The 27,842-nt window shown below is 38.1% G+C and overlaps 1 protein-coding gene across 25 annotated transcripts in view; it reads right to left on the reverse strand.

The window, feature by feature from the left end:
* Window positions 1-27,842, reverse strand: part of GPHN (gephyrin) — a 299,961-nt gene that overhangs the window by 175,455 nt on the left and 96,664 nt on the right. For 24 of the 25 annotated variants that reach the window (XM_062619268.1, XM_062619286.1, XM_062619282.1 and 21 more), the window contains one exon: window positions 25,940-26,018. In XM_062619268.1, coding sequence (XP_062475252.1) covers window positions 25,940-26,018 — 79 coding nt within the window. Of the gene's footprint in view, window positions 1-25,885; window positions 26,019-27,842 lie in introns of those variants that run through there. The other variant, XM_062619270.1, reaches the window with a different exon arrangement.

Genomic DNA, 27,842 nt, shown 5'->3' on the forward strand with positions numbered 1-27,842 from the left:
CCCCTACCTCCACCTGGCTGGAGGCAGGGCCCCTCTAATGGTCATCACAGCATTGGACACTTAAGTCGTGGTGAAAGGGATTATTCTTCGTTATCACAGGAGCTGGAGTAAAATCAGCTCTTCCACTCCATCTGGGAAACTGTTCACCAGCGACTGAAGCCATAGCTCTCATGGGATGATCAGTCTTGGCCCTTGCTCCCCTCTTCAATTCACTCACTCGTTCCTCCCAAACTGAAGTGGGTTTTCCATCCCACTTTGTCATGTCTTCTCTGTGATCCCACAGGTAAAACCACAGGGTAGCCCGTGGCGTATACCTCCTGTATCTCCTCTCTCGAACAATAGGACACCTTTTGTTGATAGCTGAGACATGTATTGGTACACGTGAGGAGCTGGATAAAGCAGATAGATCGTCCCTCAATTGTCTGAGGTCCTGGGACAGTTTTTCCACAGCTGAGATGATGGAAGGGGTGAGATTGTCTTCGAACTCTTGGAGTTTATGAACTATTTCATCCACTGTTAGTGGTACTATGTCATTCCAGGTTACTGTTACCAATGAAGGGGTATGTGATGACGGTGCATTCCGTGTAAGCTTTCGCCACATGGGTCGTGTACATTCAGCTTCATCTGGATCTATGTGTATATCCCCCTTATTTGGCTTGATGTGAAAGATCATCTCTACGATGGCTGATTCCCTCAGAGACTGGATGCCTTTGTCTATAGTCGTCCACTTGGCCAAACGACTCGTAACGTCGTCCTTGTACGGAAACCTGTCTTTCACAGCTGCCAAGAGCCACCTGCAAAGACTGAAGGACTTTTTCTCTCTTGCAATTGCTCTGTCAATTCCCCCTTCTCTAGCAAGTGATCCCAGCTGCTTGGCTTCTGTACCTTCTAGTTCGTGACCATCGGCCCCATTGTCCCAGCATCGGAGTAACCAGGTGATGATGTGCTCCCCTGGTTGACGGGTAAAATCTTTTGCATATTCCGCAGCTTGGTTGAGGTCCGAGGTTGAGAAGTTACCTCTTCTTCTTCTTCTTCGTCATGTGATGGTGACTCCTGATCAGATTCTGGACCGGGTGGTGAATTCATTGTTTCTTCATCTCGCTTCACCCTTCTTGCCTCTTTTTTTTGCTTTTTCTCTTACGTACAGGGGCAACCGATACTGGTACGAATTGGTCTTCTGGTTTGGCTGCAGTAATTATCACTGTGGCTTGAGTAGCGACTGTACTTGTTGCTGGGGGTGGTGTAGCTGCTGTGCTTGGAGCTGGGGTAGCCACGCTGTCTGTTGCAGTTGAAGTCTGAGCAGCTGCTGTACTTGCCACTGGGGTAGCTGCGGTGTTCACTGCAGCCAAAGTTTGAGTAGCGACTGTACTTGTCGCTGGGGGTGGTGAAGCTGCTGTGCCTGGAGCTGGAGTAGCTGTGCTGACTGTTGCTTTGCCCTCAGATCCACCGACATTCTTTTCCTTTTGAAGGTGCTGGATAGTGTTGAACAAGGCCCTGTAAGCACAGGCCAAGCCCCAGCACGCTGCCATGATTTGTCCATCTCTGGTATGGCCAGAATGACCACACACCTCATTTAAGTGTTTTACTAATTCTTCTGGATTTTGCAGTTGTTCAGTGGTGAAATTCCAAAGTACTGGAGGGGCCCACTGACCAAGATACTTGCCCATACTATCCCACACACCCTGCTACTCATGGCTGTCCAGCCTCAGGGAAAATCTCTTGGTCCTCCTACATCGTCATTTGACCCCAGACAAGACCCAAACCTGACTCTGCTTAACTCTTGAAATCAGTCGTGGGCAAAACACACTCTGTATGAGTGCCAGCGTGGTGATCCCCGTCACGATCAGCAAACAAGTCTCAACAGCATTAAAAGGCCATTCAAAAACTTCAAAACTCTCAAATGCAAATGGTCTGGGGGGACGACTGGGAGGGTAAAAGGATGTCTCCTTCACAGGTTGAGCAACTGATAAGGATAAAAAAGATGTGTAATTGCTAAGCACTTCTATTATATACCTCCCAAAGTATAAAGGTGGTGACCACACTGGGAACGTAAGCCAGATCAGTTTCATGATCAATGATTCGATTGTATTACAAGTTATTACCATAAAGTACAATGAGACAAAAACCTTACCCCGAGCCCCACACTTGAAAAACACTAATACAGCAAATACCGGATGGAAGTAAGATACGATATACTGAAACTGTGAGATCAAGAGGAACAACCTTGAGAGCCAATAAATCAGCATTATGACGAGTGACTATTAATCCGGTCAGATCTGTCGTTATCTCAACCCCTTGAGCCCCATGTTGGGCGCGAAAAAGAACTGTCGTGGTTTAAACCCTAGCCAGACAGCTTGTTCACTCACTCCCAATGCGTGGTGCCGGGCTGACAGCAATTGAGGCCCCCCCCCGCCCTGGGGCGCTCTCCCCTTCCCCGCTCCCGGAGGAATGGGGAGGAGGATCGAAAGAGTGCAACTCCCACAGGTTGAGAAAAGAACAGTCCAGCAACCAATGTACAACACAAATCACCACCGCTACCACCACCGACAACAATGATAAGAGAAAATAACAAGGGAAGAGAATACAATACCACCGGCCAAGAAATGAATCCAACCCAGAAGCCCCTATCCTTCCGGGTAACTCCCAGTTACCCCCCACCCCTGGGCATGACGTGCTGTGGTATGGAATACCTCTTTGGCTAGCCTGGGTCAGGCACCCCATCTCTGCTTCCTCCCGGCTTCCCCTCCTCCCTGGCAGAGCATGAGCCTCACAAAGTCCTTGGTCAGGGTAAACATCACTTAGCAACAACCGAAAACATCGGTATCACCAGCACTGTTCCCAGGCTGGAAGTCAAAACACAGCACTGCACCAGCTACCACGAAGGAGAAACATGACTGCTACTGCTGAACCCAGGACAAATATAAACTTTTTTAGGGAAAGAAGTGCATCTCAGGTTGACATACAATGCTCAGACTGGGTTTGCTGGAAGTTCAAAAAAAGGATTGAGGAGAATGTGGAAAGTAAGGTTTCTATAGCAACCTAAGAAATTAGCAAAATACAGGAAATAAACTGAAGTGAGGCCAATACAGTTGTATTGGAACAGATGGAAGCTCTACTATTTCACAAATTAAAGCAGAGTACCACTGAAGAGAGAAAACTTGAACTTCATCCAAGTAAAGGAAAGTTAAAAAACATGAAGAACTGTGCTCAGATGGAGGCAAGAAACAATGAACCACAGCCCTAATGGGAAGAGAACTTGAGAAGACAAAACTTCAAGAGAAATAAATTACAACTCTTATAACAATAAATTATTAAGTTTTAATAAGCTATCCTTTTATTACCTGCTTTGTGTATGTTTCAATAATCTACCTAAACCAGAAACTGAATTTCTCATTTATAAAACATTTATTCTTGATATAAGGTTAAAATTATCATAGTATTATTTCCCGTATAGTTGCAAGTTGGACTTCTGAGTGATCTTCCCTCTGTCCCTGTATATATATGCCTGTACCAATAGACTCCCTGGGTTAATTACTGAATAGCTGAATTGTGTGCAAGGCACTTGTGCACTTGGACTGAATCAATACGGATCAGATTTTATAATTTGAATTCTGACTGAAGATACGAACATACCCTTTATATACAGTTCCGCATTCAGTGACTGCCATAAGAAGCTGAGCTATTGATTCATCCGTTAACTTAATTAATGAGTCATACTGAATGCAGTGAAGTCAATTTTCTAAAAATAGCTTCTAGCCAGCTTGGCTGCTGTCATCTGCTGAAGTTCTCCAGTGCTACTTTAATTAACAATCTTTCTTCAGATAGATCACTGTCTAAATTGTATCAAGTTGTCATTAAACCTCCCAGTGGAACTCTGCTTCATTAAATGAAAGCAAAACTCAAAATCCTTTTTGATCAACTTTTTGATTTGTTTTGTTTTTTTTTTTCCCAGATCCATCTCATATTTGTTATTTACCATCAGGATATTTTATTTGATTTATAAACCAAGCAGAGACTGTGCTTGTGAGCAGATCAAATGACTGGGAGCCAGACTGTCTGTTTCTAATCCTAAGACCATGTTCATTTTATCACAGGCTACTGAGCAAATACATGCTATGATACTACTACTGCTGGAGCAAACTGACCAAGACAGCATTTTTAGCTTACTCAACTGGGCTTAATGGTGATCTCAGCAAATCATCTTGCCTTGGATCCTCACATACAGCCAAAACCACAGAGTATTTCCTGGAAGGAAGTAGCTGAATTTTTTGTTTGAAAACAACTTTGTACTTTATTACCTGTAAAAGCATACATTAAAAGCAGTCACAAAGCTACTTTGACACCAGTTTCTATCCTTTGAGAAACTGTTAAAACACCTTGAGGGAGGGAGATGATAGGCTATTTCAGGCTCCCTTCCTACACAACAGAACACTGGTAGCTAGAGCAAGCTGGCTGCAATGCCAGCGACAAATACTGCAAAACAGCCTGCAAAGTGCTTTGTGACAACAGTTTTACTCACTCTAAGGTGTAGACTTACGTGATGAAGATCCACCCCGTGTTTTCTGGTTTGTTTCCTTTTTTTTTTTTTAAATGGTTTCAATAATGACCTCCCTTCCCCACCCATACTCTTAGGCTAACTTCAACATGTTGTACTCAAAAACCTCACAGAAATAAACTGATGGCAGACATGCCCTCTGTCAGTTCATGTCTCCCATGAATAACAGCTCTGGGAGTAAGACGTCAAAATTACAGGATTCTCCCTCTGCCTCACCATGTGCCAAAAATTTACTGCACATAAAATAAAATTAAAAAGGGGGTGGTGGTGTTAAAATCAACCCAATGTTTTAAAATTTTTATTCCCTACCTTACTACTGTTTGAATAATAAAAGTATAAGGACACATTTGTGCTTGTTTTCCAGCTTTTTCCTTTTTTCTTTTTTTCTAAACAGAATAAACAAACCACATTTTAAGATGGAAACAAATGTTATTTTTTTTCTTTCACCCTTCAAAGTGTCACTGTTTTGTTTTTTTTTCTTTGTTTTTAGTTTTTTGTTTGTTTTTTACTTTACTGCAGGAAAAGAATAAATTTTTCAGGCACCTTTCGTATGGAAATACTGTTACCTCAACAATCTGTTACTGGGTAAGAGAGCAACAAGGATCTTTGTCCTTAGTATATGTCAGAAGCTAAAGACAAGGTGATTTGTATGTCATTTGGCAATCACATGACCAGGAGCCATTCTCCCCTTGGAGCAAAATAATTTGTTTACTGGGGAAGGAGAGAGAGGATTGGAACTGTTATGATATAAATAAAGTACATAAACTTAAAATATACCTCTGTATAGTTACCAAAACTCACACCAGTTCAGGGTTTAGTATAGTTTTCTAAGGGGTATCATTGGTTCAACTCAGTGCACAGGGCACACCTATATATGACACTCTGGGGTATTATTGCTGCCACCCAAAAGACTACAGGGTGCCTCAGCTTGAAAATGTTTATCAGTTTACTTACTGCCTAATAAAGACACAGAATGGGAGCAGGGAAGGCAGCACCTCCAACAAATTTTAGGCTCACAAGCACTGGCCCCCAGAAGAAACAAAACAGATGAAGAATAAACTTAAATACATGAACTTCTCAGTGATGCTGTTATTTTTTTACCCTCAGCATAAAGACAGATGCCTTCTGGCCAAAAGTCGGAGTAAGGCTGATCTTCCATTGGAAGCAAAAAACTATGTAAGTTTTGATTCTCACTAAAAAATTCCTTAATAATTGTTCAAAAGTCATATCATCAATACTTGTATGATTCACAGCAAGGGTATGAAACACCCAGATGGCAAATATTTTAAGATCTTTGAATAGAATGAAACATAAACAATAGGGATAAACATCCAAATTTCTTTTAGAACTTTAGCATTTAACTGTGTCAGACAATACAGCATGTATAACACTACATCAAATATTTCGTGCTTTGTAATAGCCTAGTTCTACCAGATTATAACAAAGGAGAGAAGCACCGCATCTGAAATAGGCTGAACATAAAGTATGAAAGACTCATTCTACACTCACAATTTTCATTACAGACCCAAATGTTTAATTTCTAATAAAAAATGACTTTTAAAGTCTTCCCAAATGCCAGCAAAATACAAAAACAGTCTTGCCATGTGGACCGACAGCAAAAAAACCCAGCTTCTTTGCAGGATGAATGTGTGTATATAGAGCAGAGGAATGATTGCACTGTACTCCATCTGATTGGTAATCTAACTATGGAAATCATACATTAAATCAAACAGACAGAAATGTCAGCTAGATTTAACTAAAAATGTGTTCAGTGACTTTGAAAGTTCCCGCTGGGGCATCAGATGGTTGACCAGCCAGCTCATTAAACAACATGAGCAAGATCTGAAATTTCCTGAGAGAAAAAATATGCAGAAGCAGACAAAAATCATTATCACAAAACCGGCCAAATTCTCACCAGTTAGACAAAAAAATATGGATTTAATATCCATGTTGGGATTTAGTTGGTAGACCAAGGACTTTAAAGCACAGTATGAAGAGAAACATTTATAGTAAGGGCCAAGACAATAATAAATGTTGATCTTACTTTGTCCTATAGGAAATACAGTGGTAGGGAAATGAAGGAGAGATAGAACATTTGCATATATATTGCCAGCAGTTGCCTGTCAAAAATCCCCACCTACCTCAACTGAAAGCAAAATTTGTGTGCCTGAGAGTGACCTTTTGGCTATCTTGGAAGGCATTGAAAATTAAAGGATTTAGGCAATATGATTAGGGTTGCAGTGATCTGCTATGAAATGAAAGATTCCACTGTTAAATTACCATCACAGCTTGCAGAAACTTATATGGACAGATAAAGCTATTTTTGCTGACACTCCTAGGATTTCAATTAAGCTTTATTTGCTTCTACCGAAATGTAGAAGGGAGATCATCTGAAGAAAGTGTTAAGAAAAATAAGATTACTCCCAGAAGAGTAAGTTGACCCACAACTAGTAGAAACAAAAAGCCTTATTTTCTTGTAACAACCCTCCTCCACAGACTATCAGTATTCAACAAAAAATGGATTTAAAAAAATTAAAAAATGAACTCTCAAGTTTTACCATGTATATACTTATCTCACCCCACTACAATATCACCATTTTCTTCCCAATAACTTTCATGTATATTTTCCCTTTCATTTCTTACATGAGGCACATGCTTGTCTGATGTTTGTGAAGAATGCTTAGACACACGAATTCCATGTGCACGCTTATGCTAAGGCTAATAAATATTAAATATTTATTTTCAGAAGAGAGGAAGTTTGTCTGGAATATGCAAAACCAGAAAAGTGAGTAATGGAAACATAGGGATCCCTGATGTTGGAGAATAAGCTGGAATGAATTGCAGATCACATGTTTAGAAGAGCAATCAGGCAAAAAAGCATCCAGAAAATGTCTTCATTGCCAAGAATACTAAAAAAAGACTAAAGGTGAAAGCAGAATGACTCAAAATTGGGAAGAATAAAATGTGGGAAATATGTGGAAATGGTCTGATCAGTCCAGATTCCAGTTAAAATTTGTTCTTTACAATTTAAATCACAGGGCTTATGGAAGACTGACAGAATTTTTAAATAACTCATTTTAAGAAAAAATAATTCCTACAGTTCTGAAATGACAAAAATGATAGAGAAGTCTCAGAGGCAAGCAGCATCTACAAGGGCTACCACACTAGTTCACACAATACTTCACCTTCCTAAAGCTCTAATGTCTCATTTCTCTCCACACCACATTCCAGAGAAATATAAAGTACGAATACAAGCCAGTATACGAATAATGACGCTCTTTTTATGTCTATATTTCCCCAGTTAAATTCAGAGGTGGAATTTGCTGCTGTTTTTCTTTTTCCTGAATATATTAGTGTGTTTGCCTATCTATACACATATTGCCATGCGTGCCTAATTGGGAGAAATAAATTGTGTTTAAAATAGCGACCTGACTCAGACGGGGCTTTTTTTTGAGTATGCTGTGTGCTGTGGATTGTGAAATGGGGAAAAAAAAAAATAAAGGTATTCAGCCACAGAATGGAGTCATATGAATAAAACAATTCCATATTTGATCTAGTGCTTTGCATACCTAGGAGGAATTTTCTACAAACAGCATTACTGACAATGCTGAAAGTGAGATTTTATTGCATATCTCACAGTTATCTCCACTCCAGATAATTTGCAGCTATCTTTGAAGCCATCATCCATACTTTACAGCTGCTTGTAAAATACTTTTGCAAGGTCCAAATTCAAGTTATTGAAAAAACATTTCTTTGTTTTTCATATATTACTGGCTATATGGGTTTTTCAACAATCCTGTTTTCATTTTATGTAGTTGTCATTCCCTTTTTTCTTTGCATCTTATCATTTAAATGTCAACAAAATGTTTCTAGATAAATTTAAAAACCACTGATGTTATTGCCTCTGCTACTCATGTCACAACTCATTACAATCTGACTCAATACTGAGAAACACAGTAGGCAGGGGACATGTGGATCTCAGACAACTTGCAGTATTTGGTTAAGTGTAGATTCATTCATTTTGTCTCATTCAAGTCCTAAAAAATATTACTGCTTTAATTTCTAGATAGTTTGCACAAACATAATCTATTGGAAAAGTGTAACTATTAACTTCTCCTTACCTGCAGCTTTAAGTGATCTTGTAAATCATTATCAGCTGTCCTGGGCTCAGCAGTAGCAGTCATTTTTTCTCCTTCTTAGTAGCTGGTGCAGCGCTGTGCTTTTTACTTTCAGCCTGGGAACAGCGCTGATAACACCAATGTTTTTAGTTAACTGCTCAAATGTTTACCCTGACCAAGGACTTTGCGAGTCTCATGCTCTGCCAGGGAGGAGGGGAAGCCAGGAGGAAGCAGAGACAGGACACTTGACCCAAACCAACCAAAGAGGTATTCCATACCACAGCACGTCATGCCCAGGATGTAACTGAGAGCTAGCTGGAAGGGCACTGACTGCTGGGTTGGGCTCGTTTCAGCGGGTGGTATTGTATTCTCTTCCCTTGTCATTTCCCTTATCATTATTATTATTGGTGGTAGCAGCAGTGATTTGTGTTATACCTTAGTTACTAAACTGTTCTTATCTCAACCTGTGGGAGTTGCATTCTTTCCATTCTCCTCCCAGTCCCTCCAGGAGCAGGGGAGGGGGTGGAGAAAAGGCGGGGGGAGGAGGGGGTGGGGGTGGGGAGCGGACTGCGTGGCTAACTTGACGACAGGGTTTAAACCACAACGTCAGCTATGTTCTACTGCCATCTATTTTGTATGATGTTTTCTTAAAATAAAAATAAGTTACAATAATCCCCTCCAGTTTCACTTTGCCAAAGCTCTTCTCCCTTGTAACTGCTCCCTCTACAAGCATGATATTTAGACAGAACGGTAACCCACCTCACAGGAACTGAAGATTTTTTTTTTAATTTTTTTTTTTGTGAAGATGTGATTGCACAAGGTTACTAAGCAAATATACATAGTACTTACTATCGTATTCCTTTGGGTGACATTGATCGTAACATCTCTGATAACTTCAATGTGTCTCCAGCCATCCCCCAGCTGAAGAACAAAAATGAGGAAGAGATGTGATCTTTTCCCCAGTTCCTGCTTCAGCACGGATGAAGAGGAGTGAGAACAGATACAGTGAACGTTAGAGTTTACATTTCTGTAAAACAAGTCACTTTCTTAAGTGCCGTCATGTATATTCCACATTGCTGAGCCCTGGTCAATTTGTCTAGATAAAAATAACAAAAGTGACAGTAAGGTACCTCTTACAAAGCAGAAATTTAGTCTAGCAGTCTCTGCCATGTAACAGTACATTTGGAAATGATCACACAGGTTTTAAAAAAATGTTAGAAGCAGTAGACACCTCTTTTCCAGCATGCCCGTGTTGGTCTCCCTTTTCTCGCTAGCAGTCAACTTCATATATCTAGAGAACAGTCGTGAAAAATGCTTAGCCTACAATCCTACTGGCAAATATCACAGATAGCTTAGATGTGTTTCTATGCATCTAAAATAGCCCGTATGCTAACTGCAATCACAGATGCACATTGCAAAAGATTTAATACTATAGATTTTTCTTACTCTGTAGCCCTAGAACCACCTTTTATTAATTATGATGCTAAACACCTGATTATTAATAGACAAATGACTAACATGACCAATGCTAATATTGCTAATACTTGCTACTTCACACAGTACTTCCTGAGTCATGTTGAGAAAGGAAATCAAAGATGGTTAGGACAACTTCACTTCCAAACAGACACTGAGGACAGTACAGCATATGCATAACCCTCACAGACACTGATATTGATAAAGATATCTGAGGTTTGTGTACAGGGATACCTAGGTTTTATGAGTAACCCACTGTAAGAAAATGCCATTTCCTTGCCAAATCACAATGTACGGTTTTACTCCAAACAAGCAATTTTTATTATGTAACCTGCCTTTTCCTTCCGTAACTAGCACTGAACACCCTCACCCTTCAGACAGTAACAGTAATAACTACAAAAACCTAGTTACAGGAGCCCAGAAATAATCCAAATCTGTACTGAGTTTCAGTAGTACCTAAATTTAGGAACTGAGCTAAACTGCAGCACCACATTGAGGGAACATTTAAATATCGATAGAATTTAGGACTTTAACTTCTGGTAAAACTGCAAAATCATGCTGACAATGCAACAATTTAATTGCTTTGCAAGGTTTTGTTCTATTTTGGATTTGCACTTGCGATCAAAGATCTTATAGATAAGTGGGCAGCATCACGTCAAACAATAAAAGAATTAAAGGCCTATCCTGAGAAGGTGGCTCAGTACATATTAATGAAATCGAACAAAACTGAACTAATAGTGCCATTTCTTCAATTTAAAACCTAAAAAATGGATCTAGGTGGACCAAAGACCATTTACAAATGAAGAGAAAACTCCAGATTTTGTATTTTATAAGACACTCCCACACATCCAGCAGATTACCGTGGGTAGATTTTACTACGTTATTTTAACATAAACGATATTGTTAGCTATATTTTCGTCTAAACCCTGCCAGAACAAATAGCAATGCCATCCCTCCACAACAGCAGTCAACACTTTAGCTCCTATTTCTTCCAGCCATATCATCTGACTTCAAGTGCTCATTGATGCATAATTCTACCCTAGATAAGTGTCAAGATAAATTTCATAGCTGCAGTACCTTAAGCTGTTAAGGCAGCATACTTCTCCAAATTCAGTAGTGCTCTTCAAAGCTGAGAAATATGATTACCTGTGCACATTTAGTTGTCTTCATAAATCAGACAACAATTATAGTAAATGGCTTGAAAAGAAAAAAGACTTCTCATGCTCTGAAGCTTAGATTACAGATGTTTTAGTATGAAGAACAGAATATTCTTTTTCATCTTAATCAAGGAAGAGCAAATATTCAGTAGAAGTATCCTCTCACAGTTTGCTTCTCCTTTGTAAGACTGCCTTTTATAATAATTAGTCCAAAACTCACTTATGCTGAATTTAAAATCTTTTGCAATGAAAAAATAAAATGTGGCAGAAGCCTTTTACAACTGAAATAAACTCAAAGTTGAGTACCTGATACCTAAAAAAGTTCATTCCAAGGTTATCTTTCTGTCAAGTCTATTGATTAACTCACAGTTCAGCTGATCTTTAGTCCATGGCGGCCAATTCCTTACAGTGGAGCATAGCAATTACAATTTTGCCACATGTGCCATTAAGACATAAACTCTGCAGGTGGATTTTCAAATTTCAACTTGAGTTTTCACTGATAGCAAATATATTAAATTAAAATGTGATTTGTAAAATGAAATGTGTACAAAAATAAAAATATGAAGAAAGCAAATAACACATACTGATGATAACATTATTATCTCTCAGTCATTAATTATTCTGTGAAAAATAAGGCAGTGGCATATGGTTGGCAGGTACCTATTTTTATTTAAAAAAATGTTGGTTTTAAAACTTCCACCTATACATGCACACACATGCTCTTCAATTATTCATGGCTCGTACCTGGCCCATAGGGAATTTGCAAGAGGTCCATTAACAGACAAACATCATGCAAGTGAGAGGTATTCTCTGCTGGGGAAAAGAGATGAAGGGAGCAATACAAGCAGAGCAATATATGTTTCCCACCTCTATGCTCTTGGCTGCAACTGCCCTGCTCCAAAACCATTTCCAAGTACTGTTAACTTTGAGATTCTCCCCCTAGCATTTACTGCAGTCAGGAAGTACCTCCAAAATTTCCCTTCTAGAAAAAATTATGCACAACTTGCCACCTTCAGCTTCTACAGCTAGATACTTTATACAGTATTGTAGTGTTACTGGCCCTTCTACTCCTGCCCCAGCTCAATTTCATCTTCAGAACCACACTGATACATACATGAGCACAAACAGAATACAGGTTTTCTAGCCCACTTTCCCCTCTCTCCACCCCCTTCAATTTTTCCCTCTTCTAAAACTAGCTAAGTAGCTAAAATATCTATATACTTCAGGGACCTTGTATATTATTGGAAAGCTCTGTTTTACAGAGCAATTCAGTCTATGACACAGTTTTACACTACATTACTTTAAAGCAAGTATAAAGTACTAGCAGCCTTCTCAGAAGTTAAAATGATAAGCTAAAATAAGTTAAAATAATGATCCTAACTCCAAACTCCAGAGTTCAGTTCATGAACTAATTCCTAACTCCAAACATTAGCTAGTGACAGATACTACTTGTCTTTTAAAATGTTTATTACCTCTTCTGTCAGAATTCTCAGAGCTTTTATTAACAACGGATCTATTAAATATAGGAGATGAATGAGAAAAAAAAAAACAAAAAACCCTTAGGTCTGTCTATCTGTTATTTTTAGAGAGCTGTATCAGCATCCCACAACAGATCACACCCAACCCTGTACCACCGTTAAAAGTGGCACCGAGCCACAACTAATAAACCAAGCTGACAGGGCAAGCATGTTGGCTTCTACTCAGCACTATGCTACAGACAGCTACATTACAACCAGCCAGCTCAGAGTACAGACTACTTGGCTTGTCCTTATTTGTCAAAACGCTGTTAACAAGGCGATGTAATTTATATTAACTATATAATTTAAATATAAAATGCATAAAATATGCTGCATGTTATAACAGTGTACATGAAAACGGTGTGCTAGCTGTTCCGTGAAAATGATTTAAATGAATAGTTGTTACTAACGAATATGACTCATTTATACCAGTTTGAGATCTTTCATATAAAACTTGGTTAAAAGCTACCTGATAATTTTCCAGTGAAGCTTTTTCACCAAAACATGTAATTTAATTAAAATGCAAAGAGTTGTGCATCATAAAATGTTATCAAAGTTCCTCAGTTAAAGGTTTTAGGAACATTTTGACATGAAATCAAACATATTTTTTGGTTTGCCAGTTTAATTTCGTGTTCACAATTTCACTCATTTTTACTGGTCAAGTAAAAATAAAGTTGCTTTCTTCAAATGCTTTCCCCTTCCTTCTGGACTTAGGGCTTGTTTGTGTTTGCTCAGTATTTTTAGCCCAACTTGGTCACACTGGCATACCAAAATTAACACTGAAGTTATCAATTCAGTATTTCTTCCTTAAACACAAGCAGCACCGAACACACACACACACAGGCACACACATACACACAAACCACTATTAGACTTTTATATCAATAGCAGTCATAAAACAAAATTTTGTCTTATTCCATTCCAAATCTTTCATTTTACAAACTAATCAGTGGTACTGGTCAGAGAAAGTTTTATCTTGTAATACTTGAAAGCATGAACTATGGCTGTGAGACTGAGTGTTTAGAAAGACTCTTGTTTATTAGACTGGTCAGCATGCTTCACTTCTAGAAATTTCCCTAGAGCCAGTCTCTCCCTCCTGCCCAGCACAAAACCCTTCAAAATTCATTGTCTTTTTCTCAAGGCTGAGGAAGATACAGTATGATCTTTTCCTTCAGTGACTGTGAGATTTTCCTGCTCTAGCTTGCTACTGCAGGAGGTAGCCTATTTTCTCCCATTAGATTTACAAGAGAACTCTCAAAGGAAGAAAAAGAGGCAGACCTGCTGCTGAGCTGAACACAGCAACACCACACCAATGATGAAAAACTTCAGCCAGTATTTTCTTCCATGTGTTTTAAAATGAAGCAGCAACAGAAACAGCTGTAACATCTTGATAGTCCATCTATATATAAATGTATTATTTGACCACTCACTGCTGTCGCAGAGTAACAGAATGTCAGAAGATTTTCTGATGAAGCCTTTCCTCGAGAACAGCTTTTGCCAAGATAGACAGGACATGCATCAGCAAGGAGTCTACTCTGCTGAAGGAAGGAACATCACTTCTGGAAGCAGTCATTATGTATACAAAACTTCTTGTCATAAAGCTGCCATTACTCAACATTCATGTATCTTAGGAAAAAACACACTGCTTTGTGACACTGTAGTTGTAGAAACTACAGATGCCTGCTTCTCTATGGATATCATTACATTCACAGATCTTGTTCAAATACAGTAAGTTTCAAAACTTGCCCTTAATGAGTGCCTTAATAATTTCCGATAAATGATTACCCAAGTTTCAGCCATCTCCTCTTGCTTCTCCAACAATGATTCCAACATAGGGCTCCTGTAAACCACCTGAATAGCATTACAAAGGACAGGGTGACACAAAAGCTTGCTATTAGGGTAACTAATAATCTGGGCAACTAAGCTCTGTTAAAAAAATTCAGCTAGTGTCCTGTCCAGAAGAACATAGTACAAAGAAACCACCACTTTGTATGCCAAAGTAGTGCCAAAAATTCATGGTTTTGAGAAGGCTCTGTATATATAGACCACTACCTCAAATGAAGAGGAACACTGAGGGACAGACAGAAAAGATATGAAGAATAAATATCCCTCTGATAAATTAAGGAACTCTCAATTAATAAAGGTGGGCAGCTCTCATTAGCCTGCCTTTCCACAGAAAATGAGGTTTTGGATGGAAACAGGTTTAACTCATCTGAACTTAAAGGGCATTAAGACCTTGTTAAAAATGAAAGCACAAATTGGTTCTTTGCTGAAAAATGGAAGTGACTGCAACCTTCAGCTAAGATGCCACTGAAACAATTTTTAAGAGAAGCCATTGCTGAATTAGAGAAATGAAAAGAAGAAAGTATTTTTAAGTACTGCTAGCTTTGCCACAGATTACTTTATCCCTTCACAATACGTCAGCATATTAAGATATGTAGAAGTATCCAAGCTGGTGAGCAAATAAAAAGCTTAGATACTGGAAACAGAGCAGCCACGGTGAGACTGAAATGGAAAGCTACAACATCCTCCTAAGAAGGTTACTATTAATAATGCAAAAATACTATCGGTATTCTAAAAATAGTGTGTGTGTATATGTAGATGCTGCAGTAATTGCACTGTTCACATAACATTTGTTACCTCAACTGCACAATGAAAATAATAGTACCAAATCAAAGATAATAAAAAATAGTGACTGGGAAAAAGGGATTTGATTCAAAGACAATTTTATCTTAGAGTTCTTGAGCATGAAAAGCATTCACAAGCTTCACAAAAAGATATATTCAAACCCTTTTGTTTACCACAAACAACAAATTAGCTAAAAAGATTAAAAGGCTTGAGAGTGCAAAGGGCTACAGCACTGGCTGGAGTCTGAGGTATGTGCAGGGCAAGAGGAAGGAAGATGAATCAGAAGGGGGCCTATAAGGATGCTGGGGGGGGACTCTTCATTAGGGACTGTAGTGATAGGACAAGGGGTAACGGGTTAAAACTTAAACAGGGGAAGTTTAGATTGAATATAAGGAGGAAGTTCTTTACTGTGAGGGTGGTGAGGCACTGGAATGGGTTGCCCAAAGAAGTGGTAAATGTTCCATCCCTGGCAGTGTTCGCAGCCAGGTTGGACAGAGCCTTGGGTGACATGGTTTAGTGTGAGGTGTTCCTGCCCACGGCAGGGGGGTTGGAACTTGATGATCTTAAGGTCCTTGCCAACCCTAACTACTCTATGATTCTATGATTCTACAATAAAGTATTGTAAGTGTATGAGAGTTAATAGTGCTCTTTTCAGACAGTATTCTTTGGCCACAGTTTGCTTTAAAAGGCTTTATCTCAGAATCTTTCAGCATTGAATCCCTTTTGAAAATAGAAATTTGTCAGAAAAATGCAAAGAAATACAGTTAATACATTTTTTTTTTTTTTATACCTCTTGCTGGCATAAGAACAAATGCTGCCTGCCATGAGCCTTAGGCAGTGGCTTTTCAGGGGCTGTTCTTCATGTGAGGGGATGAAGCATCACACTTGACAGACTCGTTCATATTTTTTATCAGTTGCTCTGTATTGTTCTTCAGAAGCTAACAACATTAAAAATACATTCCAGAGGAATGAATTTGTGAGGAAAAGCTAAAAAAAGAATTAAAGGTTATGTCTGTGTTCATGGGGTATCCCTGTGTATTTCATTATTTGCTAATGCTTATGTAAGCATTAGTAATAGATCAACAGGTAAAGATTTGGAGATTTCAGAAAAAAATATATTTTAAATCCTAACATTTTGCATTCATATAGATAACTCTTTTTATGTTGTAACTACACTTACAACGTCAGTTTTGAAAGCAAAGATTCTAAGAACCATTTTAGATAGGTTTTACATAAGGATATTTACTGTAAATTGGTGAAAAGCAACTATATATATATAAAAATCTATATTCTTGCTTCTTAAGTAATCTGTATAAATTTCTTCTTTAGGACACTGAAAAGAAAGTGATTTTAAAGAGTCCCACAGAACAAGTGATGGCAGGACAACTCTTTCTAATAACGAAAGCAATCTGGAATTTAAATACAGTGAGTTGTGACATGGCAGTGGTGAGGTAAAGGTTGGACTTGATGATCTTAAAGGTCTTTTCCAACCTAGTTGATTCTACAATTCTGTGATTCTATAAAAGCATAAATATATCTCTGGTAACAACTTTCTATATCTCAATGTCAGAATCATTCCTAATACACTTGGCAAAGGCTTCCTTTACATTTGAAACTAGGTGTTCTACTATAATCTTTCAGTAGCAGATTAACTGTTTCCCCTGCCAACTTACTGCAAGTAAGTGCACAAATTTCATAGCTTTCTCTAAGTAATGCACTCTTTCAAGTATTTATGGCTGTGAAAAAATGTATCCTTTCCTGCAAAGAAAGACTCGTGTAGGGATCAGCTCACAATTTATTTTCAGAAGAAAAAGCATTTCGGCAGAGCTTTTAATAATTTTTAATGGTGAGATTAGAGGAGAGAAACTTTCTCCTGTGTAGTAAGTTATTACAATCCCTGCGTCAAGAAGGTTTTGCTCCTCCTTTACTGGGAGTTCCAAATTTAAATTCAGCCATGTCAGGGAAGCCCACTCTACTTTGAAAGACAAGTGTTTGCTGACCCCATGGAAAAATCATTCAAGTTTGTATGTGCTCTAGTATTTATGATACCACTATTCCTGAAAGAAGTATGTAAAAATTGCCATACCAACTCAGTATAAAGTCCACACAACTCAGTATGATGTTTCTGGTGTTAACAAACAAATGCTTAGGGAATAAACATATGACATAGAGCATGACTTGTCCTCTGGTACACACTTGTTGCCTCTTGCCATCTTCAGTTCAGGAGCTTTGCTGACCTAGATGCTGCATGCAGATCACCAGCTTTAACAGCCATACTAGGTCGATCAGTCTAACTCCATTTTTTGTATCTACCATTTATAGTCCAGGCTTCCACATGATTACTTCAATTATGAAATATTTAGTTCTGCTACACTTGAATAAATATGTGCTTTTATTAATTTTAAACCTGTTGTCTGAATTTTTTCCTGTCACAATGTCTGATCTGTGAAAAACAGCGAATAACTGCCTTTGACTTTTTTTTAAATGCTATTCATTCTGTGTATCTCCTCTATACGTCTTTTCTTGGTTAAAGCAAAAAGTCCATGTCTACTTGATTTCCATTTGTGTGGAAGCTGGTCCAAATATCTGCTTAATCTTATGATCCAAACCACACCCTTTTTAGAATTTAATATGGTAGTCAAGACGTAAACAAATCCCAGGTTTATACAGTCATATAAATAGCTCTTCTATTTTGTTCTTGGGTTTTTTTTAGTAAGGAAGTCCTCGTATCTTATTTTCTTTCCTGGGAATATAGAAACACACTTAATACATTGCTGAGTATTGAGAGGATCTTTTCAGAGTACTATCCACTCATGCAGGTTAACCTAAGATCAGCACTGGACCACCTCTCTTCCATAGATGCACGCAGTATTTTTCTTTCCAGTATCCGGACACTATGAGAAGACAGCTCCTTTAAATACCCAGAAAAGATCTGGATATGAACAGAAACAAAGACTAGAGTCAGAAAGAAAGAGATTAAGTCAGGTTAGCTGAGATTCTCATGAAGCCTGGAGGTGGTAAAATGGATGAAGACTGAGACACACAGGGGTCTTATCTACATTCTTTCCAAATCCAAAGGGAAAAAAAAAAAAATCCACACCACAACTGTAACTTACTCGTATGTGTACTGGGTCTGGCTGGGATGCAACTGACTTACTTCAAAGCAGACTGCATGCTGCCGTGGTCTGGATTTTTTACGAAAACAGTGTTGGTAACACACCAAACCAGTGTTTTAACTACAGCTAAACAGTGCTTGCACAGCATCAAAAGCTTTCTTCTTCGCCCTCTCTGCCACCCCATCAAGTAGGCTGGAGGTGGGCAAAGAGTCAGACACAGCCAGCATTGCTGACCCAAACTGACCAAAGGGATATTCCATGCCATAACACTGTGCTCAGCAATAAAAGCTCGAGCAAATAGGGTGTAACATCAATGCTTGCAGCATTTGCCTTCCCAAGCAACCCTTCCATGTGCCTTGGCATTCCAAGAACTGGCTAAACATCTGCCTGCTGATAGGAAGCAGTGAATTATTTCTCTGTATTAAGGCTCTTTCTTTTACTATTGAAGAATGTAAGGCACTGAAACAACATGGTTTAACAAATACAACTGCGAAAATAAAAAAATGGCATGAATTCTAAAGTCACAAGCAGAATGGATCCTTTGAAAATCAAGGTTTAAAACATACATAGAAACAACTTTTAATTAATTTTGTGAAATTGCCTAGATTGAAACTTGGTCAAGATTTCCCAGCTTGTGTCCTATGTATCTCTTTTCAGATAACAGACAGTAGACATAATGAAACGGAGCAAAAAGGACAGAGCTTTTCCTTAGAACCTTTTAAAATATATTTTCCATCAATTTCATTTCTAAATGAAAGTTTATGTACACCTAACAAAATAACAATCTCTAACCCTGAAAGTGAAGAATCTAATAAATCTCCATAACCAACGTTTTTATTAAAAACCAACATCATATATTCGTTTATAACTGCCAGTTTCAGAACAAGCCAGAGAAAGCAAACATTTCCTTAGACAGCTTCATAAAAGACTACATTTCAAATATAATAAATTTAACACTCCCTAATAACAAGGAGGATGCCCATTTATGTATCCCGTATGTATAAAAGTTCCCTGAACATGTTTAGATTGAGGTTCCTGGCTAACAAGTTCAAGCAGTGCATCCCTGCACCACAGAGAAGTACTAGAAATGATTCTGAAACCAGCACTAGAACTCAAAGGCCATATGGAGCACCTAAGCTGCAGCTGCCACTAAAGCAAACAACCCTTTCCCCTCGGCAATGCTTGTCACCCAGACACAGCACGGTGGCTGCACAGCCCCTTGTTCCAGACCAACTTTTTCAGTTATTTGATTAGCTCGTAATTTTTTTAATTGCAGACTTACTGCAGGGCATTGCAAGTGCAAAAGGAAGAAAATTCCTTCACAGACTTTGGAAACCATATGATAAGAGAAAACAAGTCTGTTCTGAATGAAACTTCTATTGGTAGATAAAGCTGACATGGAGCTTTAAAGAGGTTACAGGAGAGTGCTTTGAGCCAAGAGGCGAATATTAGAGTTGAAAGTTAATAAGTGCTTAAGAAAGATTTTTTTTTTATGTTCTGCTTTGCCACAGACTTCTGCTAAGATTTTGTTTCAGACAGATGAAGCAAAATCTTAGGATGTTCCTACAAGTTTATGAATCTTTAAGCCTAAACAGCCAAAGACGGATACATATAGTATTAGCAGTTTTCACTACAAACTGGCAAGGAATCTCATATGTTGAGAAAATTCTGTTCTTAAAGCACAAGTAATGGAGAAAGTCTTCAAAGAAGTTGAAAAGTAGATAATCAGTATGCCTCAACAGAGAGCCCTTTACAACATGTCTGCATAAAACATTAGGAACTTGTTCATATGACCGAAGGTAGAAAGTGTTTGGTACATGAACTACTGAACAATCTCTGTGATACATTTAATGGAGTCTGGTGGGACCATGGAGAAGGCAAGCAGAGAAACTGTCCTGAGAAGAAACCCTGGCCACTTAACATAAGCATGTTATAGTTATCATGAAGGGAGGGTAAATATAATTTTTTCAGGCACATGCAAACTCTGCTTGCAGCTGAAGCAGATAAGGGCTTCTCACTCATTCCCCCAGACCAGTCAGAAACCATCAGGCTAGTATGAGGACAATTCTATTTATATTCACTTTAAGAAGTGCTCATTAGACTCATAATCATCAATTACTTCAGGGAGGTTCCAGATCTTTGTAAGTTTGCCAAGTGCAACATTTTTCATGAGATGCCATACTTAAAATAGGCTGCACTTCTGTTACACCTCAGTATTGCTTCTCTGTGTAAGAGAGTACTCTAGGCTACCATAGTGAGTCCTCCGGTTGTCCTGACAAAGATCACCTGATGAAATCCCTTGATCTTACAGATGAGCTCACCAACACGACGTAAGAGAGACAAGAGAAGTATTTTTGTAAGCTAGGCCTTATTAGCCTGTGCTAATATAGTATAATAACGGACAAACAACTGAGCATGAATTCCCAACAGAATACTGCTACAAAATGAGATAACAGAACATGGAGAAATATTTCCTTTGATGCCTTACTAACACTGGCAGTTAAATAAAAGAAACAGGCGTGATATTTGTGTAAGAGGTACTTCCCAGAAAAAGTATCTATCTCTTCCTTCTAAGGTTGTAATATACAACAAAGCAGTGCCAAAGACAACTTCTGACAGATTTGTATCTCTTGTCCAAAATGGGAGGGGGGGGAAGCTTCTGTGGTACATAAGTATTAAAAAAAACTTCCAATCTCTTGTCAAAAATTACCTGTTCTTACCTTCTAGATTTATCTACCCTCTCTTAATTGAAGACAGCTAATCTGAAGGAGGTATAAAACACAGTTTAGATGTGATTTTGCCTAGAAAGAAGTTATTCCAAATCTCTTGGATCTTGTTCATCTCAAAGAAGCTATCAAGATGCTTCCAAAACAAATGGGTAGCAGTGATTATGTGCAGCTGCAGCTCCTGCATTGCACAGAAAGATCAAAAGCATCCTCCTGTTTAAACAAGTACTTCATAAACTTTCTTTCTATATACAGGTTAGAGTTGAAAGGAACATCTTACAAAGTGATCCTAAAAGCTAGAACTTGGGAATGTCTACACACAGAACTTCTGCCTGAAGCAGCTGGAGGTATAGCTAACCCTCTAATGATCTGAGGGCTCATGCTTCAGAGGTGTATTGAAATAACTTACAGTCAGAAAAAAAAAAATCAGTAGTAAAGAACCTAGGAGTAGTTTCAGGTGATAACAATATTAGATTTTATTTAATCTATTTCTCTCCTAAGCAGGGATTGGGTATTGAAGGTGGACAAGGAAGCAAAGGGTAGCATTCAGTCTGCTCCCAAGCAAGGAGTTAAATGAACAGATTGAATTCAGTTTCTTTCCTTGAGTACCAGATTAAGAAATTTTGCCTTACTACAGAGCCTCAAAGATCCTCCCACAAAAGCAGGACTCTGCTAGCATTTTAAATGGTTCCACTGCATTTTGCCACAGCTGAACATAGTCTGAAGAACATTTGCAACACTATCTGAGAACCACCAGACTAGTTCCTCCTATTACACCTGCTATCTGCAGCTCTGCTGTTTAGGACCATTCATGGAAGGACACGTATAAAAAAATCTCCTCTGTAGAATGCAAAATGTTAAATATCTTTTATGGAATGGTACAGGAATGGTAGCCAGAGCTGGAGTGGGTGCATCATCTAAACCAAATTATGTGAATATTCATAGCCACATTACATTCCATAAACAGGAATCAAAATAAGTTCCATCTGGGCTTTGGTCATATTAACTACACTAATACCAAACTGCCAGAATGCACGCATTTTTCACAGAAGAAAACAAAAATAGTTTGTCCTTCCAGTTCTCTACACTTACACAGGATCAAATATATGTAGACTGTAATCTGATGAGCTTTCCCCAACACTCTTAGAAATAGATTCCAGTTTCTTTATCATCCTGGCGCTCTGATTTTTTTCTAAGCATCCAATCTCATCTGCTATAAAATGAAATAATTGTCTCATCAGCCAGCAATCCCTTTAATAATATTTTATACACTACAGGCAACTCAAATTTTCTCTCTTCTGCCACCGTTTTCTAAATTAAGTAACACCTGTCATACATTGCATTTTCTATCTGCCTTCTCCTCTTGCTATTCCTCTCCTTGCCTTCATGCTTTTAAGTTTTGTGTCCAGAACTGGACGCTGTATACAGCAGAGACATCATGGGATCTGAGCAAACTGATCTAGTTGAAGATGTCCCTGCTCATTGCAGGGGGGTTGGACTATTTGACCTTTAAAGGTCCCTTCCAACCTAAACCACTCCATTATTCTGTGATCAGCTGCAATGAATAAAGAATAGCAGCTAACTCTCAAACCACCTTTTCAGTTAAACCTCTAATCAACTTTTTGTCCAATTCAACTTTTCTGTAATTAAACTACAAAAAGGAATTTAATTGTAAAGTTATTTCATGCTTCCTTCTCCCACAGTCCTGCTTTATGTTTATGTGATATGCTTGGTTTTTTTTCTTAAGTAGTTATTTTTATTGACAGAAATTAAAAAAATAGAAATTGACACATACAAATAGAAAGACATAATCAAACTCCGGATTTGAGCAGCAGAGCTTTTATCACTGATGATTAGAGAACTGAAAGCTGATCAAGATTACAGAGTCCAGACTGCTCTAGCTGGGAAATAGTTGGGGAAAAAAAGACTACCCTGATAATTAGGCACACTTGAAACAAATCAGACACTAATCAAAAAAACCCTCTAATGCTGTATTTGTAGAGTACCATTTCAACCTAAAGGCAAACTTTCAGCCCTCCAGAAAAAGCCTTCTGCAATAACAAAAAAGAAGTTGCCTGTGATGGACTCAAGAGTGGAAAACAAGGGAAATGCCAGCATAGCTTAGAAAACTGTATCAATTACTTAAGTCTCACAAGAAATGGACACCATTCAAAATGCATTTTACATGATATATCAAAGCATTCTCATCGAAAACAATTTAAATTATTTTTATACTACCCTCTTGGTGTATTATAATGCATTTCTACCTCTACTTCTAACCCATCATTTGCTGGTAATGTGAATTCCTGTTAAAGTATACACTGATTATCTATTTATATGCTAATGAACCTAAAACCTCTTGCACTCTCTTTGTTAAGCTATTTTATTAGCATCATACATTACAAATCCACCGCAAACCTTTAGAGTGACACAGCCATTTGCAGAGGAAGCATCAGAATTTTTTATGTAAATCTGATATTGGTATCAGAGATTACAAATTAAAGAGGCAGTCTGCCTACAGTCAGGGCAAACAAGCACCATGAAATCCTAAACTGTAAATATTAAACTGGGAAGAGGATGAATCAAACATTTACTGCAAGGATGGTGAGACAGTATAACAGGTTGCCCAGAGAAGTTGGGGATGCCCCATCCCTGGCAGTGCTCAAGGCGAGGCTGAACGGGGCTTTGAGCAACATGGTCTAGTGTGAGGTGTCCCTGCCCATGGCAGGGGGGTGGAACTGGATGATCTAAAGGTTTCTTCTGACCCAAACCATTCTGTGATTCTATGATTTCAGGTATCATTACAGAAGAAACTATTAGCCAAACACTAAAGATTTTAATTAAACTCGTTTAATTAAACTTTTTATTTCAAAAAAGCTTAAAACATCTCTTTGGCTGGCACTCCCATGCTTTACCCCACACCATCCTTTGCATTTCTCTTTGCCTAATAAAAAATTCAGACACCATAGGACCTACAAAAGGCTGGACTGAACAATATAGCCTTAGATTGTTTCTTCATTTTGGAGATCCATTCACACTATTACACATTTTGAAAGAAGTCTTAATGGGCACTCAGTCATAAAACTGCAAGAAAATCAATTTGGAAAGACAAAACAAAGTCAATACATTCTTATCATTAGGAAGGAAGAAGTAGACTTCTCTTGCACTATAATCTGTCATACAATAGAAGTGTCCTTGAGACCTAACAGATGTTTTGAGACTTGATTCAATCTTTTAAAGTGATAAAAATTACTGCATTGCAGTCACACTTATGGTATAAGCAACAGAAATCCATTTCAGCTATTTTGCAAATTACAATATTTTATTACAAACTTTTTCATGAAAATTAGGGTCAAGGAAAGAAATTAGAAATTTCATCACTTCTGGTAAAGAGTAAGGAAAACGATCATTCTACAACAAAGGCAATTCATCCTTTCTGAAAGTAAACTCTAGAGGTGCAAAACCAAAACTGCATGCACCACATAAGTACAACTACAGCTCAAAAAACCACAAGCACTTCTCAAAAATAACCAACCAATCGAGCACTCAAACAGCAAGTTTTGGTTGATACTAAGGAAATCTCCTTGACTTCAACACTTAGATACTAATTACTATTAAAAATAGTGATTATTAAAAATGTACCTACTGCATTCATTTCATGAATTTCAAGCAACAATTATACTTGTCCCTTGTATCTCTATCATTTCAGAAGTATAAACTTCAAATATTGTATACATTATGTAAAAATCTCCCAAGAGTGCATGTGTATATGCATGTATGTCATTTACCTGTAGCAATGTGACAAAGTAAGTTCTGTATCTTACTTCACTACTGAAAATCCCCAGTAACTGAAATAAAACGTTAAATATACCTTATTTTCCACCACTTCTCAATCCATACTGAAAAATGTGCTCTGCCAGTGTAAAGGCTCATCGTATCAGGACCCACCGTGGAATGTGCTATCATTCAGATTAAAAAGATGTGAATTTTTCCCCTCTTCTCCTTCCCTCATAACAACTGGTACACTTGTGCACACTAGCAAGAATATTTTCAGCTAACAAAAAGGTCTGATGAGATTTCAAGTCTGGCTCAGAGCTCATGATGTTGAATTTTATTTTAGAGGAAAATACAACACTGAGACGGAAACCACCAGTCTTTCCATGGAGTCAAAATTAGATCATCTCCTCATATACTTGCATTAAAGCAGGCATGAAAGGAAGAAATAAATCTGCTGTATGAAATCAGATACAAAGAAAAACGATTCTACATGTTGTGATAACTGAGGATAACATAATTAGCCAGTAACCTCCTAGTTTATATACAGTTCCTTCTTAAATAAAGTTGGCTGACAATATGCATACAACTCCTCTGTAGAAATACCAGCATGCACAATCTGTTGCTTGTGATGACTCTTGTACCCTTTACTGTATGTCCTCACTGGATGTTAGTTCACGAACAGAAGTACATTAAAAACCAACACGCTTTTAATAATATTCGTCTATATTAAAGACTAACAATTTGGCAAGTGTATTACTACTAAAGCACTAAGTGTACTTTATCATACTGTTTCTTTATATAATTACAAAACTACTCACAAGGATATCATGAAGAAGCTTTTCTTTGCTTAGCAATAAGAGCCAGATACTCACAAAGAAGGGTCTTGGACCAGATCTTTAAGGTTTATCCCACTACGATCTTCGGCAAGATTCCTGAAGCAACTGTCACTCACTAAAAAAAAATAGAAATAAAATGAAAACAAACAAATACAGAGGGAAAAAAAAAAAAGAAGAGAGGGAATTCAAGAACAAATGCAGCTCTTTTGATAAACTAGAAACACTTTTTGGTGTAACTTGGACATTCATATATAAAGTCTGATGTAAAGTGAGGCTTCACCTAACTTAAAAGTTAACTCAATGAAAAGTGATAAACATTATATCACTGATTACGTGAAACAATCAATTTCAGCTGGTGTCCGTAATCCTTCTCCACCTGTGGCAACAGAAGTCTCAAATACGAACACTGGATGCTCAGGTACACATAGCTATCCATACACTTAGCAGTAGAGTCTTTAATCAGGCACCCATCAGTATTATTTATCTAACTGCAGTTGCTGCGTATTTAAATTAACAGTTGCGATGCCCCAAACAAGAAATTAAGTGCAAAAATTTATTCAAACAGCTTATAATTAACTTGTAAAGCACATGTAATGCAGGTAGTTACTGTAATAACTGAAATTATAACACAGCACATTTTGCATAAGTTTAAAATAGAATTAGTGTGCTTCCAACCCTACCCATTCTAAGATTCTATGAATTACAGTTTTTTCTGACTACAGTGAACTTTCTAAAGGACACAGAGGTTGTGATGTGGCAAAATCAGTGTAAGGATAGATTTGCCGTAACTACCAAAGTAAGCTGCTAAAAAGAAGAAAGCTTATGAAGAAATGTACTATTGCTCATCTTCCAACATAGAATAGTGCCTCAGATTAGGTGAAATGGGATGTGTTTAAATTCATCTGCAAAAGCAAGTGTTTCTATTTCTTCATTTCTAAATGCAAGATACTCTTTTAACTTTACATCTGTAAGTATTCATGTGCATCACTAGCATGAAAAAAATGCAAATCATTCCCAAAATATGTTATTTTCACAGATCACAATACATACTGTGACAGACCTACCTAACACACAAAGCTGCAAAATGTTTCTACTGGTACCTCTCGTTGCCAGTGCATCTCACAAGAGTGAAACCTGTTAGTCTGATGGGAAAGACAAGTACTGGAAGAAAGGGTCCAAAAAGAAGAGAATGGGGTAGGTCATGGAAAAGGTACTGGCCTAACTCCCACACAAAGCCTTACAGCTGACAGAATATGACAGTAATAGCAGTATTTATCAAGCACTGATAAGATTAAGAAGTTTACCTGCTTGGCACCTCAACACTGTAATAACCAGTTGATAACCTAGGCTTCTCTCACCTGCCACCTCTGAAAACACTACCCAGCAGCTGCTCATCACATGTGACCACGGAAAGCCAGGCAGTATTATCACAAGAAAGCTCTTGTTTTTAAGGCGACTGCCATAGACCTTCAGTTTAAGCAGCAGCTACTTGTACTATCAAAGTCCTGACCTCCTGGCTTGTTCCTCCTGTGAGAATCATTGTTTCTATACTAAGGTACAAGTTACCTGTACTGAGTATCACAGGTGCTATCTACCTTGCCAGGGAAGCTCACCTTGAGCACCTTGGGACTTCAGAAATACTTCATTTCATGCCTATTGCGCTGAACCCACATCCCTTGAATCTAATAAGTCTCTGACTCCCGACTTAAAGAAGTAATTAGAAGATCAGCAGACTCACAACCAACCTACATTCTAGATCGTACAGGAGAAAAAAACCCCAGCTAAGTTGATATTTGATAAGTTAATATTTGCCTCTTAACAAGTTTGGCAACAGAACAGTAAGCAGAATATTTCACCTACTGTTTTGCCATAAGTCCTACATTAGAGATGTATCATCACATCTCCCAATCCAACACTACACAGCATAAATAAAAATGGT

The sequence above is a fragment of the Pezoporus occidentalis genome, unplaced genomic scaffold, assembly GCF_034315485.1.
Source record: "Pezoporus occidentalis ecotype Australia unplaced genomic scaffold, CSIRO_AGI_Poc_V1 ctg21, whole genome shotgun sequence".
In the NCBI taxonomy this organism is placed as follows: Eukaryota; Metazoa; Chordata; class Aves; order Psittaciformes; family Psittacidae; genus Pezoporus; species Pezoporus occidentalis.